General features: G+C 51.7%; 1 protein-coding gene across 4 annotated transcripts in view; it reads left to right on the forward strand.

Moving 5' to 3' along the window:
* GSG1L (GSG1 like) overlaps positions 1-14651 on the forward strand; it is a 246518-nt gene extending 231867 nt beyond the window's left edge. For all 4 annotated transcript variants that reach the window (XM_081553373.1, XM_081553375.1, XM_081553374.1 and 1 more), the window contains one exon: positions 14077-14651. In XM_081553373.1, coding sequence (XP_081409499.1) covers positions 14077-14174 — 98 coding nt within the window. In that variant the 3' untranslated portion in view covers positions 14175-14651. The remainder of the gene's footprint in view (positions 1-14076) is intronic.
* Positions 14652-15538: the final 887 nt, after the last annotated feature.

Genomic DNA, 15538 nt, shown 5'->3' on the forward strand with positions numbered 1-15538 from the left:
CGCCTGGAGGTGTGTGATTTGCAGGATTACCCAAGTGTTACCAGTCTAGTGGGCTTCCAGGTGGCTCAGTGGTAAAGAATCCACCTACCAGTGCATGAAATGAAGGAGACACAAGTTCTGTGCCTGGCTTGGAAAGATCCCCTGAAGGGAGAAATGGCAACCTGCTCTTGCCTAGGAAATTGCATGGACAGAGGATCCTGGCCGGCTACAGTCCATGGGGGTCCCAAAGAGTCAGACACAACTGAGTGACTAACACACAGCACCATGTCTAGCAGCCACCTGGGTTGGCCGCCTTCCCTCCCTGGGCCATGCTCCCCCTCTGCCAAGTTTTGCTGCACCTCTGTAGTGTCTCCCCTTTGCTCTAATTCCTATCTCAGGGTCTGCTTCTGGGGAACCTGAACAAGATGGCAGAAATTTAAACTCAGGTCTGTCTGACCCCACTCTCTGCGATCCTAGTAACTGAGTGAGGAATGGCTCTGATGGGAGAAAGAAGACGGAGGCGGGTGAAGGGGCCTGGGAGGAGACCTAGTTGGGGAGGAGGAGAGGGTCTGGTCTCCATGCTGAAGGAAGAGGCTCCTGGGGGAGGCACCAGTCCAGGAAGATGATCAGAATGCTAACTGTTTGCCTGAGGAACTGGGGTGCATGGTGGGCACATATACTGTGGTTTCATGTCAGTTGTCAGGATGGGGGGCTTTCTGGAGGAAGAGGTCAGGAACCAGGGCATGGAGGTGGCTGGGAAGTATTATCTCCTCTGATAACAGAGGAGAGCAGGAAGCACATGCTAGGGATGGGCTGAGAGCCCTGGCATGTTCAGAGCCCCACCCCAGAGCACCACCAAGTCCCTGCTTGGACCTAGCATAGCCGCCCGCCCCCCCCCCCGCCCCCCGCCGCCAGGGGTGCCCTGAAGAGTTGGCAGGAAGCCCTGGGTGGAAAGAGGTCATGGGGCTTGTCTTGGGGGCAGCTGCGGAGACAGGAGGAGGAAAGGCCAGATTCCTGAGGCCTGAGGATGGAAGAAAGAGCTGAAGGAGTGTCTGGCCCTGAATGCGAGCCCTTGGATAGAGAGTAGGAATAGCCAGGTTCGGGGGAGCTGCAGAAGCCCTGCACCCCCAGCCCAGCCCTGGCACCCACTTCACCTCCCAAGCATCAGATGCATTCCCCGGGTCAACAGCCCATGGAGAATTCCATCTTTTGTGCCCCCAACAAATACTGAGCTGCTCAGGCCTTCCATATTGGTGCTAGAGATTCAACGAGGAGCCAAATCAGACAAAGCCCCTGCCTGTGAGGTCGGGAGTCTAGAGGAGAGAGAATCAAGTGAGATGTGAACTCAGAAACAAGCAAGACGGTCTCAAGTGCTAAGGAACATGATGATAAAGCGGGATCCAGGAGACCCCTTTAGAGCCACCTCTTTGAGGAGCGGCTGGAATGGGGACTTAAGGAGTGAGAAGGAGTCAGCCAAAGAGCCTTCCGGGCAGAGGGGCGGCAGGTGCCGAGTCCCCGGGGTAGGGACAGCCAGCCCTGGAGGCCTCGTGGCTGAGGTGGGGAGAGCGATGGGGAGGTGGGGATGGATGGTGGGCTGGGGAATGGGGCTGGGGGACCCAGGAGGTGGGACCACACAAAGGAGTTGGCTCTGCAGTGGGGAGCCCAGGGGCATTTTGAGCAAGGAAGAGACTTACCCAAGTTATTTATTTATTTAGTATTTATTTATTTATTTGTCTGCACTGTGTCTTATTGTGGCACATGGGATCTTAAGTTGTGGCATGCAGACTCTTAGTTGTGTCATGAGGGCTGTTAGTTGCAGCATGTAGAGTCTAGTTCCCTGACCAGGGATTGAACCCAGTCCCCATCCATTGGGAAACGAGGAGTCTGAGCTAGTGGGCCACCTGGGAAGTCCCTTACCCATGTTATTTATCTGTATCTACATTATCTTTATCTATACACATTTCTACCCATCCTCCTTCTATTCATCTGCACTGTGGGAAAAACGATGGGAGGGGAGGAAGAGAGAGACCAGGAGAACAGCTTAGATGCCTCGCCATCATCCCAGGAGTGATGGTGGCCTGACCTGCGGCAGCAGAGATAAAAGTGGGCGAATTCAAAAACATTTTGCTGGAAGAGTTGTCAGAGTGCTTGTTTGTGTTCCTCCAGAGCAGATGCAGAGATGAAGATTCAACAGCAAGTGGCTTACGTGGGGCATCCCAGAAAATGCAAATAGGCACCGGGCAGGCAGGCTCAGCAGGGAAAGGCAGATGGCAGGTGAAAGTCACCTTCCAAGTGGTCATCAGCGGAGCCTCCACTGGGGGACTCGGGGAGCCAGGGCACAGCACATGGTCTGAGTTATCCCCCCAGCCATGACAGTAACTCTCCGTGGGCATTGTGTGAGGGCTGCTGGAGTAGGGTGGGGTGGGTGCATGAATCTCCTGGGGTAGACTGGAGGAAGTCTGCACAGGAGGTGAGCAACATGCTTCACTTGGGGGGAGGGGGCGCCCACAACATCAGCTTGTCTGATTGGAGGTGAGGGATGGGCCAGGAATCTAGGATATGCTCAGAAGTTTCAAGTCAGCCATCAAGGGTCAGATGTCACCCACTGATGGAAATGGAGAGGACGAGTTTGAGGGGGATGCAATGCTTTGGCATCTGTGTCGAGTTTTAGAGGTGTGTAGGGTTGAGAACAGAGACGGTTGAAGCTGGGGGACTGCTGAGATGGTCTAGAATCGTGTAGGGTGGGGAGAGATGGAGAAGCCACGAGGTCCTAACACCCTGGGGCTCAAAGAGAACCATGGAAGGGCTTCTCTGGTGGTCCAGTGGTTAAAACTCTTCTGTTTCCTATGCAGAGGGCGTGGGTTTGATCCCTGGTCGGGGAACACCCAAGTGCTGCGTGATATGGCCGATTAATAAATAAATAAAATAAAATTACTGTAAAAAATTAAGGAACTTTTAAAAAGAGAAAGAGAAGCAGGGAAGCTGGTGGAGAAGGGACTGCAGCTCCCAGAGGTTTTCCAAACCCCAGCTTCTCGGGGAAGAAAGGAACCTTTGACCCCACAGTGCCTCTGCCAGGCATGCCTTTCATCAGGTAGCCAAGCTAGTGGGTTGGCTGTCTTTCCCCCAGGACCAGTGGAGGTACTGGGGACTCAGAGTTCAAACAGTGATGTAGAGAAAGACCCAGTCTGCTGTTGGAGCCGAGGGCAGGGGCAACAGAGCGCGGGCAGGATGCTGGCTGGAGGGCCCTGGTCAGTTTCATTGTCCTGAAGTGGGCTGTGTGTGGCCACGTGAAAGCCACTGATTCACTCACTAATTCAACAAATCTTTGCTAAAGATGCTTCTCTGGGCTGGGCGTCGCATGCTGGGCTCTGGAACATGGAGATGAAGAAGGCGAGTCTGGGCCCGGGAGCTCCCAAAGCACTGCTGTATTGTTGGCCAGAGCTACCATGGGGTCAGTGCAGCCACCAACAGAGGCCAGGCACCTCATCCTGCTGAGTGAGGGAGGGGTGGAGAAGAGGAAAGAGAGGGGTACTTAGTCTCTGGGTGGTCCAGCTTGGTTGAATTCTACAGCTATAATGATTATACCTGGACTTAATGAGGAAACAGCCAACCGGAAGAGCTCTGTCAGCCCCACCAGGTCTGATGACAACATCTCACCCTTGTGGATGCTCTGAGGACTTTACGTTGATCCTCTCCCTCTCATTTAACCCCAAACATATGTGAAAGTTGGACCATAAAGAAAGCTGAGCACTGAAGAATTGATGCTTTTGAACTGTAGTGTTGGAGAAGACTCTTGAGAGTCCCTTGGACTGCAAGGAGATCAAACCAGTCAATCCTAAAGATCCATTGGAAGGACTGATGCTGAAGCTGAAGCTCCAATACCTGGGCCACCTGATGCAAAGAACTGACTCATTGGAAAAGACCCTGATTCTGGGAAAGATTGAAGGCAGAAGGAGAAGGGGATGACAGGATGAGATGGTTGGATGGCATCACTGACTCAATGGACGTGAGTTTGGGCAAGTTCCGGGAGTTGGTGATAAATGCGGAAGCTGGGCGTGCTGCAGTCCATGGGGTTGCAAAGAGTCAGACACGCTGAGCGACTGAACTGAACTGAATTGATAGACCCATTTTACAAACGGGGAAAATGAGGCCCAGGGAGGTTATGGTTGTGCCGGGAAGTGGATGTGTGCCCAACCTGTCTGGTTCCAGAGCCCATACCCCAAGTCATCAGGGATGAGCTGCCACATGTCAGTCAGTGGCTCCACGTGTTGGGCATACTCCCTCTGTCGGACCCGGGCAGCCTTTGGGGGTTCGGGGCCCAGCCACAATGGACTGGGTCCTTACATGGGTCATGGGTTAGAGAGCGTCCTGCAACCATCATCCAGGGAAATGACACCATCTGCAGAATGTGGCCTCTTAGCTGCTGGTGGAGTTTGGGCCAAGAAAATGTTTTGGAAAAGTCTGGATGCGTTTTGCAATATTTCTGTGCTGAGCAACTGTTCAGATCTGGTGGTGGACTGACTCCCCGGCAGGAGGCATGGGGGAGAAGGAGTGCCAGGGAGCCCGCGTTTTTAAACACTTACTGAGTGCAGGTTTTGCTGAGCACTTCATAGCCGCTGGCACAGCCCTGGGAAGGAGGGGTGGTTGTTCTTATTGTGTAGGCAGCGAGACTGAGGCTCTGAGATGCGGATTGACTTTGTCGAGATCTCTGGTGAGATCTCTGGGCAGGATGGCTCGGCTTGGCGTGTAACTCTTTCCCTTTATCCTGGGAACCAGGCTATTCCTGCTCTGGTCCCCAAACTCCTCACATCATCTCTTCCCTCTCTCACCTCCCTCATTTGGCTCCAACCACCCTGGTCTTTCTCTTTCTTGAACAAGCAAAACTCATTCCCCACCACCACCCCAGGACCTTTGCACATGCTCTTCTCACCACCTGGAATGCTCTTCCTCTAAATCTTTACTTGGCTGGCTGTGTCTCCTCTTTAATCTCAGCTGGAAGACCACTTCCTCAGAGAAGCTCCCCTAACCTTTACTATCTTCCCCTGTCAACATCGTATCACTGTGTTTTCTTCACTGTGTCTGTACCTCTCTGAAATTATATTTACACACCTGATTTTGGTTTTGTTGCCTTTCTCTGCTGGGTTCCATGAGATTAGGCACCCTGTCTCTTCTTAATTAACAATTTATCACTAATTAATTAATATGACATTATATTAATTAATAATACAATAATGTGTGTGTGCTCAGCCGCTTCAGTTTTGTCCGACTCATTGTGGACACACAATGGACTGTAGCCCACCAGGCTCCTCTGTCCATGGTATCCTCAAGGCAAGAATACTGGAGTGGGTTGCCATGCTCTTCTCCAGGGTATCTTCCCAACCCAGGGATCAAACCTGTGTCTCTTGTGTCTCCTGCATTGCAGGAAGATTCTTTACCCACTGAGCCACCTGGGAAGCCCAATATATAATAATTTAATTAATTAATTTATCATTTATTTTTGGCTGCGCTGGGTCTTCGTTGCTGCGTGCAAGCTTTCTCTAGTTGTGGTGAGCAAGGGCTTCTCTCTAATTGCAGTGTGCAGGCTTCTCTTTGCGGTGGCTTCTCTTGTTGCAGAGCACAAACTCTAGCAGCATGGGCTTCGGTATTTGCAGCTTGAAGGCTCTAGAGCACAGGCTCAGTAGTTGTGCCACTTGGGCTTATTTGCCCCGAGGCATGTGGGATCTTCCCAGACCAGGGATCGAACCCATGTCCTCTGCATTGGCAGGTAGATTCTTAATCACTGGACCACCAGGGAAATCCTAGGCACCTTATCTTCTGTTTTATTCACACCTGTATCCTGAGAGCCTAGAATAGTGCATGGCACACAGTAGTTGCTCAATTACTGCTTTAAACTTCTCATTTTCTCACACTGTATCCCACTCGAGAACTCACTTTTATATAAACAGTTATGTGAACTTTTGCTTTTCTCAACTGTTCTAAAAGTTGCTATTTTTTTCTGGGGCTACTGTGATATAGATTCTGCCACTTTTTTTTTTTTCTTTCCTGAGCAAAGCGTTTGCCTTTGAAACCTACCTTTGGGGCTCTGCAGTGCCACCAGCTAGCTCAGGAGCTCCTCAGATGTGACATTTCATGGAGGCGATGCTGCCATATGGTCCAGGTGTTTGCATCTTCCTTTTAGGGGCAACTGAGGTTTGCAGCTGATTGCAGCTGTCAAGTTCAATGCCCAAGACAAGCTTCTGACTTTGCCAGGTGTGTCTGCGAGGCTGGGCTGGCTGAGAGGCTGTCACTTGCCAGGTACAGAGGTGGCTTCTGAGAGCTCTGTCTAGACGTGTCTCTGCTGCTGCTGCCCTCAGAATAGCAGAGGGAATTTCAAGGAAGACTTTTCTGGGCTCAGAGCAACTTGGCATTTTTATTAGACAAAATCAGATCCAATATAGTACTGCCTGAGTTGGCTTCCTTTATTAAAATGCAAACAGACAATATTTCTGAAACAAATATCAACGCCAGCTTGCTGGGCACACAGCTTGCAGATTTCTGAGACCCTGGCACTGGGGTAGAGAGAGCCAAGCCAACGTCAGCATCAGAATACCCTGGAAGTCTCCTTGAAACACGGATTTCCCGGTCCCACCCCAGAGTTTCCGGCTTCTTGGAACGCAGATTCCCGGGCCCCACTGGAGTTTCCAGCTGAGGAGGGTGGAGCCTGGAATCCTGCATTTCCAGGGCTGCTGCTTCTGCTGCTCCATGGACCAGATTCTGAGCAACACTTGGCCCCGGGCTGCTGCCAGGAGGGAGTCTTCATTTTGTTACCTGCTAGGCTTCCCTGGTGGCTCAGATGGTAAAGAATCTCTGCAGTACAGGAGACCCGTGTTCAATCCCTGGGTTGGGAAGATTCCCTGGAGCAGGAAATGGGAACCCACTCCAGTGTTCTTGCCTGGAGAATCCCATGGACAGAGGAGCCTGGCGGGCCACAGTTCACAGCATTGCAGAGTCAAACGTGACTGAAACGACTATCACTCATTCACTGGGCTATTCAGCAGCTTCTGGGTGGAAATTGCTGCTTCTAGGGTCACGTCTCTTCCCATCCATCCCCCAAAGACACAACTTGAATTATATCTTCTTCACCCCCTCCCAGCCCAAACCCTCCAATGAGAGCATCCTTGGTGGGGTGGGTGTCAGGTCTGTGCCGACTCCTTCTGGACATTCCCCCAGAAGCCTTCTCCCGCCACCCCATCCCTGCTTTAGCTTTCTTTCAGTCACTCATCACTCTCAGAATCCTTCTCTGCTAACTCTCTCCCTATTGGAATGGAAAGGTCAGGAGGACTGGGCCCTTGTCACCACATTCATGCCTGGCACAGACTTGGTCCTCAGGACCTTTCCAGTGAAGGGTCCAGCTCACTTCATCCTCCTAAGTTCCTTGGATTTCGAGCAACAATGTTATTTTTCTTGGCTCACAAGTCTGGGTGATTCCAAGCTCAAGTTGGGTCATTGTTCTTCTTTATGTCCATTTTTGCCCCCCTTAGCTTGGGGCAGGCCAGGAATCCACATCAGGTAAATCTGATGATGCGGAAGAAGCCCCAAGTACAGGAGGAACCCTGTACTCCCTGGGGGGGCTGCCGGGTCGCTTAGACCTGGCACCCAGCATCTTTGCAGTTGCAGCCCTCTGCTCCTCATCCCTCCAGCCCTGTGTGACGGGCTTTTCAGCCTTACAGACCATCTTGCCTTCCTCCGACCACCATTGCTATGTTTTTCACACCTCCAGAAAACCTCATTTACCTGCCAAGAACCTATTTCACACTCTGTTCCTTCTGCCTGAAATGACCTGCTCCCCGCCTCTGTTTGGCAAAAAACAAAACAAAACAAAACCTACCAGTGGAATTTTGAGCTTCATGGAACTTTCCAAGTCTAGCTTAGATGTCCAGGAGTAGCTAACAATCAACCCCCTCTCCAGTCCTGACAGAGGATGTGGTGTTCACCTCTGCATTTCCCTGTCCTGACATTTGAATAGATGAGGGAGAGGTTTACAGTGGTTACAAGCCCAGCCTCTAGAGTGAAGCTGCTTAGGTTCATATTCCAGGGGTCAAACCTCAAGGATATAACCTGTCTGGACCTGGGTTTCTTCATCTGTGTAATGGGCATAGTGATGGCACCTAACTTCCATTTCTGAGGATTACATGAGTCAATGAACAAAGGGCACAGTGAGTGGCTCCCTGGCACAGTGAGAACTGGAGGAATGTTTTCTCCTGTCATCTCTCTCTCTTTTTAAATTTATTTCTGGCTGCACTGGGTCTTCGTTGCTTCACTCGGGTTTTTCTCTATTTGTGGTGAGCAGGAGCTGCTTTCTAGTTGCGGTGTACAGGCTTCTCACTGCAGTGGCTTCTCTTGTTGCGAAGCACGGGCTCAGTAGCTGTGTGACATGGACGTAATTGCTCCTCAGCATGTGGGATCTTCCCAGACCAGGGATCAAACCTGTGTCCCCTGCCTTAGCAGGCAGATTCTTATCCACTGCACCACCAGGGCAGTCCTACTCTTGATATCTCTTCCCCCTCACTAGGCTGTGAACATTCAGAGGACAGATCTGCATCTCACTCCTGTCTGCAGATCCAGCACCCAGTGGGGAGGCTGAGACAGAGTAGGTGCTCAACAAATGAGGAAACGAAGGAATCAGTGGCTCTGGGGAGAGGTGGCAGGTCCCGTGGACTCAGCCTGATCCCAAGTGTGGAAAAGAGGTGAAGAGAATGTTCTGACCAGAAATGGTCAGTCTCCAGAAGCTAGACTCGAATGAAGAGAGGGATGGAATTCCATTTGATCTCCTAGGACAAGCCACCCCCAAAGCAGACCAGAAAACCCAGCCTTCCCCCCAGCAGGAATCCCACACAAACCTGCTCTTCTTCCCCAGTCCACCATCATTTATTCTTTCAACAGATCTATGCTCTCAGCACTGTGTGTGAAATTGTGCTAGGGACACGGTGATGAATAAAAGCAGAGCTAGTCTGTGTCCTCCTGTTGTATACAGCCTAGAAAAGGAAAATGGAAGGAAACAAGTGAACAGGTATTACCAAATAAGATAGAGTCTCAGAAGCGTCCTCGGGGTAGAGATTGACAGAGCAGGGTTGACTTGGAGAGGCAGTCAGGGTGGCTGGAAGGGTAGCCAAAGCCAGACAGCTCAGTGCCAACCTTGATTCACCTCCCCATCTCTCTCCCACATCCTATATCTGTCTGGAGGTAAGAGTTCCAGATTGAGCAGCCAGATAGGCTCTGGATATGACCCATGAGTCCTGGGGAGAGTAATTCAGCACCTTGGACAGCGGGTGGCACAGTCCATTTGACTCTTCTGTGTCAGGTGCGGCTCCTAGGGGTCAAGAATGCCAATACCAGACACCTCCCCACCCTCACTGATTCCTCTACCAGCTTCAGAGCACCTTGGACAAGTCACTTCCCCTCTGATTGTCCCCATTTCCCTATCTGCACATTGGTGATGCCATTCTTGGTCTCGAAGAGCCCTTCCAACCCAATGAATTTGTTTTGGAACAGTGATTGCAATTTCATACATTTCAACAGAGCTAAGAACTGATCTCTTGGGATCTCAGTGCCTTGGGGAATTTCGAGACAGTGATTCCCCACTGAGGGATTGAGATGTTAGGACTAGAAGAGACCAAATGTTAAAAAGTTCGTTTGATATCTCGACTAAAAAGACAAGATAAATCACAACTTCTGAGAACCTGCTATGGGTTGACTACTCTGCTATGCTGGGAGGTTCCAAGGGGATTTAAATCACAGTACTTGCTGCCAACCCTCTGGGTGAGGCCTTGGACAAATCTCTTCCCACCTATGGACCTTGGCCTGCTCATCTGTGAAGAAAGGTGGCTGAACCTCAACCCCCTCTATCCTGAGCATTTTGTTATTTTCACATCTCTCTGAGGTTGCATAATGGAGGGCTTCTAGCAGGGGGGCTTGCTGGGTCTGCTGATGCCTTTACAACTAATATCCATTTGCAGGCCCAGAGAGGTGAAGCCACTTGTCAAAAGTCACACAGCTTTAAAAAAAAAAAGTCGCTCAGCTTGTTACTGGCGGAGCCTGGATTTGAACCTTTGACGATTGGACTCCAAGTACAGTTCACCCCTGCCCCACAAGCCTGTACCCAAAGGAGGAGAGGCTTAGCGAAGAGCCTCTCAAATGTACCTAGAAAATGTCCATTTTCTCTGGGAAGATGGGAGGAGCCTAGGCCTCCAGTGCAGGGATCACGCCATCCTCCTCCTGAGTGGTTTCGTCATTTGTCAGCTCAGGACTTGCTCTGCAGGGTCCAGCCAGCTGCTGGGGGCTGCAGGCTCCAGGATGGAGCAGACTCAGTCCCCACCAGCACTGAGTCTCCCCAGGTTAGTGGCAGAGACCTTGACAACAGAAAGTGACAATCACGGGGAGAGAACAATGTGCAGCATGGTGTGTGGGTGCAGAGGTCCATGGAATGCTTTGCAGAGGAGGGAGCATTCGGGTGAGGAGCTGGAATCTCAACAGCTAGAGGACAGCAGGGAAGAGCACATGGCCCAGGGATCAGAATGTGCAAAGCCATGGAACAGGGTCAGGGGACAAAGACACAGGCCAGGAAGCAGTCAGAGGTTGGAAATGGCTCCTGCAGGCTGAGTCCAGCCTGAGAGATGCTGCTTGGCCCACAGGTAGTTTTACATGCTTTAAAAGCCTTGTGTGGGTGCATGCTAAGTCGCTTCAGTCGTGTTCGACTCTTTGCAACCCTGTGGACTGCAGCCAGCCAGGGTCCTCTGTCCGTGGAATTCTCCAGGCAAGAGTACTAGAGTGGGTTGCCATGCCCTCCTCCAGGGGATCTTCCCAACCCAGCGATTGAAACTATGACTCCTGTTGCAGGCAGATTCTTTACTACTGAGCCACCAGGGAAGCCCTTGAAAAGCCCTTTAAAATCATTTAGAAGCCAGGAGATTTGATTTCAAAATCCAGATTGTCAGTTTCTCTGAGCATTTTGGAAGATCAGAGCCCACATTCCTCAGGGCAACAGTTGGCCAGAGCTAAGGAAAGGCTGCTTCTGACCACTTCACCCAGTTATGTCATTGGCTTCAGCCCAGTAGACATTTGAAGGTAGGATTCCCTGATCTGTAGCATAAGGATTTTTTTCCCCCTGGCTGGTGACTGGCCCTAACGTAAAGGGACCCAGAGAAGGGAAGTGAGTGGGGAGTCGTGGTAGGCCGGTGGGGTACGTGGTGAGGACAGGGCTCCTCCCATTGTAAATGACTCTGGGCCCCAAACCTCTCCTGGGATCCAGGGAACAGGAAGCTTGATTTTTGTTTTGGCCTCACCGTGTGGCTTGCGGCCTGGGCAGTGAGGGTGCAGAGCCCTAACCATTGGACAGCCAGAGAATCCCCTGTATTTGATTTTTTATAAAATATTTATTTATTTACTTTTGGGTGCATCAGGTCTTAGTCGCAGCATGTGGGATCTTTTGGTTGCAGCTCTCAGGTTTCTCTTCAGTTGTGGCTCAGGCTCCAGGCTGCACGAGCTCTGTTGTTTACTTGCTCAGCTGTGTCCGACTCTTTGTGGCCCCATGGACTGTAGCCCGCCAGACTCCTCCAGGCAAGAATACTGGAGTCGGTTTCCATGCCTTCCTCCTAGGGATCTTCCCAACCCAGGGATCGAACCCTGGTCTCCTGCTTGCGGTGAGCGGGCTTAGTTGTCCTGCGGCAGATGGGATCTCAGTTCCTCGGGCAAGGAGAGAACCCACGTCCCCTGCACTGGAAGGCAAATTCTTTAAGACCACCAGGGAAGTCCTAGGAAGCCTGATTTTGACTCAAAGAAGGATAAGGATCATGGCCCCTCCTTTCCCTTAAAAACACATGATCACTTTCTCTCTGTTCCATCAAACTCTCCAAGGTTCTGCTAGTTGGCAACGGTAAGAGCAACTACAATCATTTCTAAATACTCATTTAGAAAAACAATCAAGCCTTTCTGTGCACCAAATATTTGCTTTTTGATTAAAAAAAAAATCCCAACACCTATATCTTGGCAGCAAGTACTTTCAAAGAATGCAACTGTTTCAGTGACTGGGGCCAAAACAAATGTTTTTCCTAAGGCCAAACGATTCCAGAGTGTTTGCCGAATGTTTGCCAAATGTTTCCCACCCCTTTTAAAAAATCTAGTAAAATTAACAAAGCACCAACATTAAAGAATATTAAAAACAGAAGAAAAGCCAAAGGGGGAAAAGATGACATGTGCATACTCCCCAGCATTGGCACAATCTTCCTCATCTTTACCTGTTCCCTTCCTGCCTTTGTTATAAGAAAGAATCTCCCAATAGTCAGATGGGGATGGAGGAAGAATAATGAGCTGCCCATCCTTGGAGGTGTGCAAGCAAGAATTCTTGGCTTCAGCAGGAATTCACACCTCAAGGGGCTTGCCCTGAGGGACGTCTGACCCTAAAAGATGAGAAGTTATCTGAGCAGAACACATTTAAAAAAAAAATGAAGTTTGGAATCGGGAAGAAATTAATTCAACCCAGCAGCACTGTAGCTGTGAATCCTAAGGCAGCTGCTTATGCTGGCTGAGCCTCAGTTTTCTCATCTGTAAAATGGGCTCAGGCTTTTGAGGACAGAACCTACCATGGTGTGTGGACTATAAGTGCTCTGTTGCTGTTAGTTTTCTTCCTCGTCCTTCACACCCATCCCACTCACCATTCCAGGCAGTCTCTCCTCCCCATGTTCCCCTTTGTTCTCATCTTTCTGGCTCCAAGGAGTCACCATGGGATGTTCTCCAGGAGTTGAGCCATCTCTTTCCTGGGCTAATGGTCTAATAGTGACAGGGCTGGTGGAGCACCATTCAGGGTGGGTGCCTTAAGAGAGGGAGACCCCTGAGGCCAGAGAGAGGATGTCTGGAGGGCTTCCTGTAGGAGGAGAGACTTGAGCTGGGCTTTGAGGGTTCAGTTTGATAGTAGGTACAAGGACATTTTAAGCAGGTCCCAATTTGGAGATGGAAATGGTCTGGCATGTTAGGAAGACAGAAAGGCGGTGCTTGGGTGAAGGCAGGGGAGCGAGCTTCCGAGAATCAAGAGAAACAGAAGAGTGAGCATGCACGTTGGATCAGATGAGCCTCCCAGCCCCTCCGCTTGCCCAGGCCATCAAAAGCAGAGGGCTGTGGTCATAGAGGCTGCCCCTGCCTTGGCCCAGGGAGCTGCTCAGTGCCGGCTTTGGGATGTCCACACACTTGCTTGCTGACCTGGGATCAAGTAAGGTCGGGGCTCTGGAGTCATCTACACTATTCTCCTTCTAACCCTCCCATAGCGCCTTGAGTACATTGGGAGCACACAGTGGACCCCAGGGAAGCCTGATGGGCTCGGCGGGGGGAGTGGTGGGAGACAGGGGAAGCCTTTGGGTGGGTGAAGGGTGAAAAGAGGGTGGGTGGATGGCTTGCATGGGGTGGGTGAAGAGAGGGCAGGTGGGTGTGCAGGGTTGGTGGTGGGGCAGTGGGCAATTGTTGGATGAGAATGTCTGTGAGTTAAGAGCTGGAGACTTGACGTGTGGGTGCGGATGTGTTGGCAGGTTGGGAAGCAGACAAGTAGATGGGTGAGGTGAAAAGTGGCTGGGTGGGTGGATGGGTGGGTGTTTTGGGTAATGGGTAGATGTGTGTGTGGGAAGCAGGGCTGGTGGGAGTGTTCTGGGCTGCTGTGAGGATGGATGGGATGTTGGTGGGTGTGTGCTGTGTTGACAAGTGGGAGATGCTTGACTGGGTTTTAAGGCTCGGGGAGTCATGGTGGGGATAGTGTGTGAGTGGAGTATGGTGGGGATAGTGTGTGAGTGGAGTGGTGGGTATATTGGTGGGTTGGTGAGTGGATGGCAGCGGGTGTTGGCAGGCGGATGGCTAGGTGTTGGTGGCCTGGTGGGCAGAGAGTGGGTGATGAGGGCATGGCAGAGACGGAGAGCTGGGTAAGAGGATGGAGAGATGGTGAATGTAACAGTGAGTGGGTGGAGAGTTGCGTGTGGGTGGACAGATGGCTGGATGGGGGGGTGGGAAGGGGCGGTGGGTAGATGGGGCACGGGTGGAGGAAGGCAGCCATCAGCACTGACCACCCTGTCCCCTTGGCAGGACACCAGCCACACGTGGGAGATTCCTGGCCCCGGAGCTCTGCACACGAGGCACCAGAGCTAAACCGCCAGTGCTGGGTCCTGGGGCACTGGGTGTGACCGTGAATAGCCTGGTTCCAGACCTCAGGCCATCATCAGCACCAGCCTCCTGCCGCAGGATCACTGGTCTGGCGCCTTTGGAACCTGGCCTGTGTACTGTGAACTCAGCCAGCCTGCGTGGGAGACACGTGGGCTGCCCTGCCCATGGCTGCCTGGGTCTCAGCGTCCTGGAAGTGGGGCCAGGGCGTCTGTGGGACTGCACAGGGCTGCACAGTACTACTTGGGGACAGCCACTCCTGACTCCTGCCGCCGTCATGTGCAGAGCCCTGCTGGGTGCAGCTGGGATGCTGAGAAGGACACGGACCTTGGCCACTAAAAGCCTGGGACCCACGAGCCAGCCAGGAGGTCTCAGAGGTCATCTGCGGGGGACAGGGAATGAGTGGGGCTTCCTGAACGAGGGGCTGCGGCCTTGGCCCCGCAGGAGGGGTCGCGCTGCAGGCACACAGCAGGGACTCAATAAATGCTTGTTGGATCTGTTTTCTTGCTGTGTGTGGAGGCCAGTTGCTCTCTGGGCTGTGGCTGCCCCCGCGTGGCCCCACCCTATCAGGTCTCTAAGGAGCCTGAAGATGAGACAGCCCTGAGTGTGCTGGTCAGGGTTAGATGCTGAAGTGTGGGTGGGTGGGAGGAAAGGGGGGTGGTCCTGTAGCTGAGGCTGGGTCTGGGGGGTGGGGTCAGGATGGAGCCAGGCTGGCAGGCTCTCTTGGATTGCAGAGGGTGGGGAGGTGGGGGCCAGGCAGGTAGGACACTGGAGAGGGTAGTAGACAGGCCCTCAAACTCAGGCCCTCAGCCACCCTGACCCCCATGGGGACCCTTTACCTTGTGTCTAGAGTCACATTTATATCAAATCTTAGGGCTTAGATGCCTGGAGAAACAGATTCCTATTATGAAGATGAGGGAACTTAGGGCCACAGAGATGAAGCATCTTGCCCAAGATCACAGAGCTAGCAAAAGCAGAGTTAAGGGTTTGAATTAGGACTCCTGACTCCAAGAGGCCTTGTCCCTTCCCAAAGGATTTCTAGAGATTTCCCTCAAGGAGAGAATGTTGTTCTTCATTCTTCCATAAACACATCATCCAACCAACCATTCATCCACCCACCCTTCATCCACCCATCTATCCATTCATCATCCATCCATCCATCCATAACCCATCCCTCCATCCATTCATCCATCTATCCATTTACCTATCCATTTGTCCATCCATTATCCACCCATCAGTGGTCATTCTTCCTTTTACCAGACATCTATCCATTATCCTTTCACATATCACCCATCCTCATTATTCAGCCATCCATCTGTGTATCCATCTACTCAATGATACAATTCCTTGTGCTCCTACTATGTGCCAAACGCTGTGGCAGGCACTT

The sequence above is a fragment of the Giraffa tippelskirchi genome, chromosome 13 (assembly GCF_054371585.1).
Source record: "Giraffa tippelskirchi isolate mGirTip1 chromosome 13, T2T-mGirTip1v1.2.pri, whole genome shotgun sequence".
NCBI classification, from domain to species: domain Eukaryota; kingdom Metazoa; phylum Chordata; class Mammalia; order Artiodactyla; family Giraffidae; genus Giraffa; species Giraffa tippelskirchi.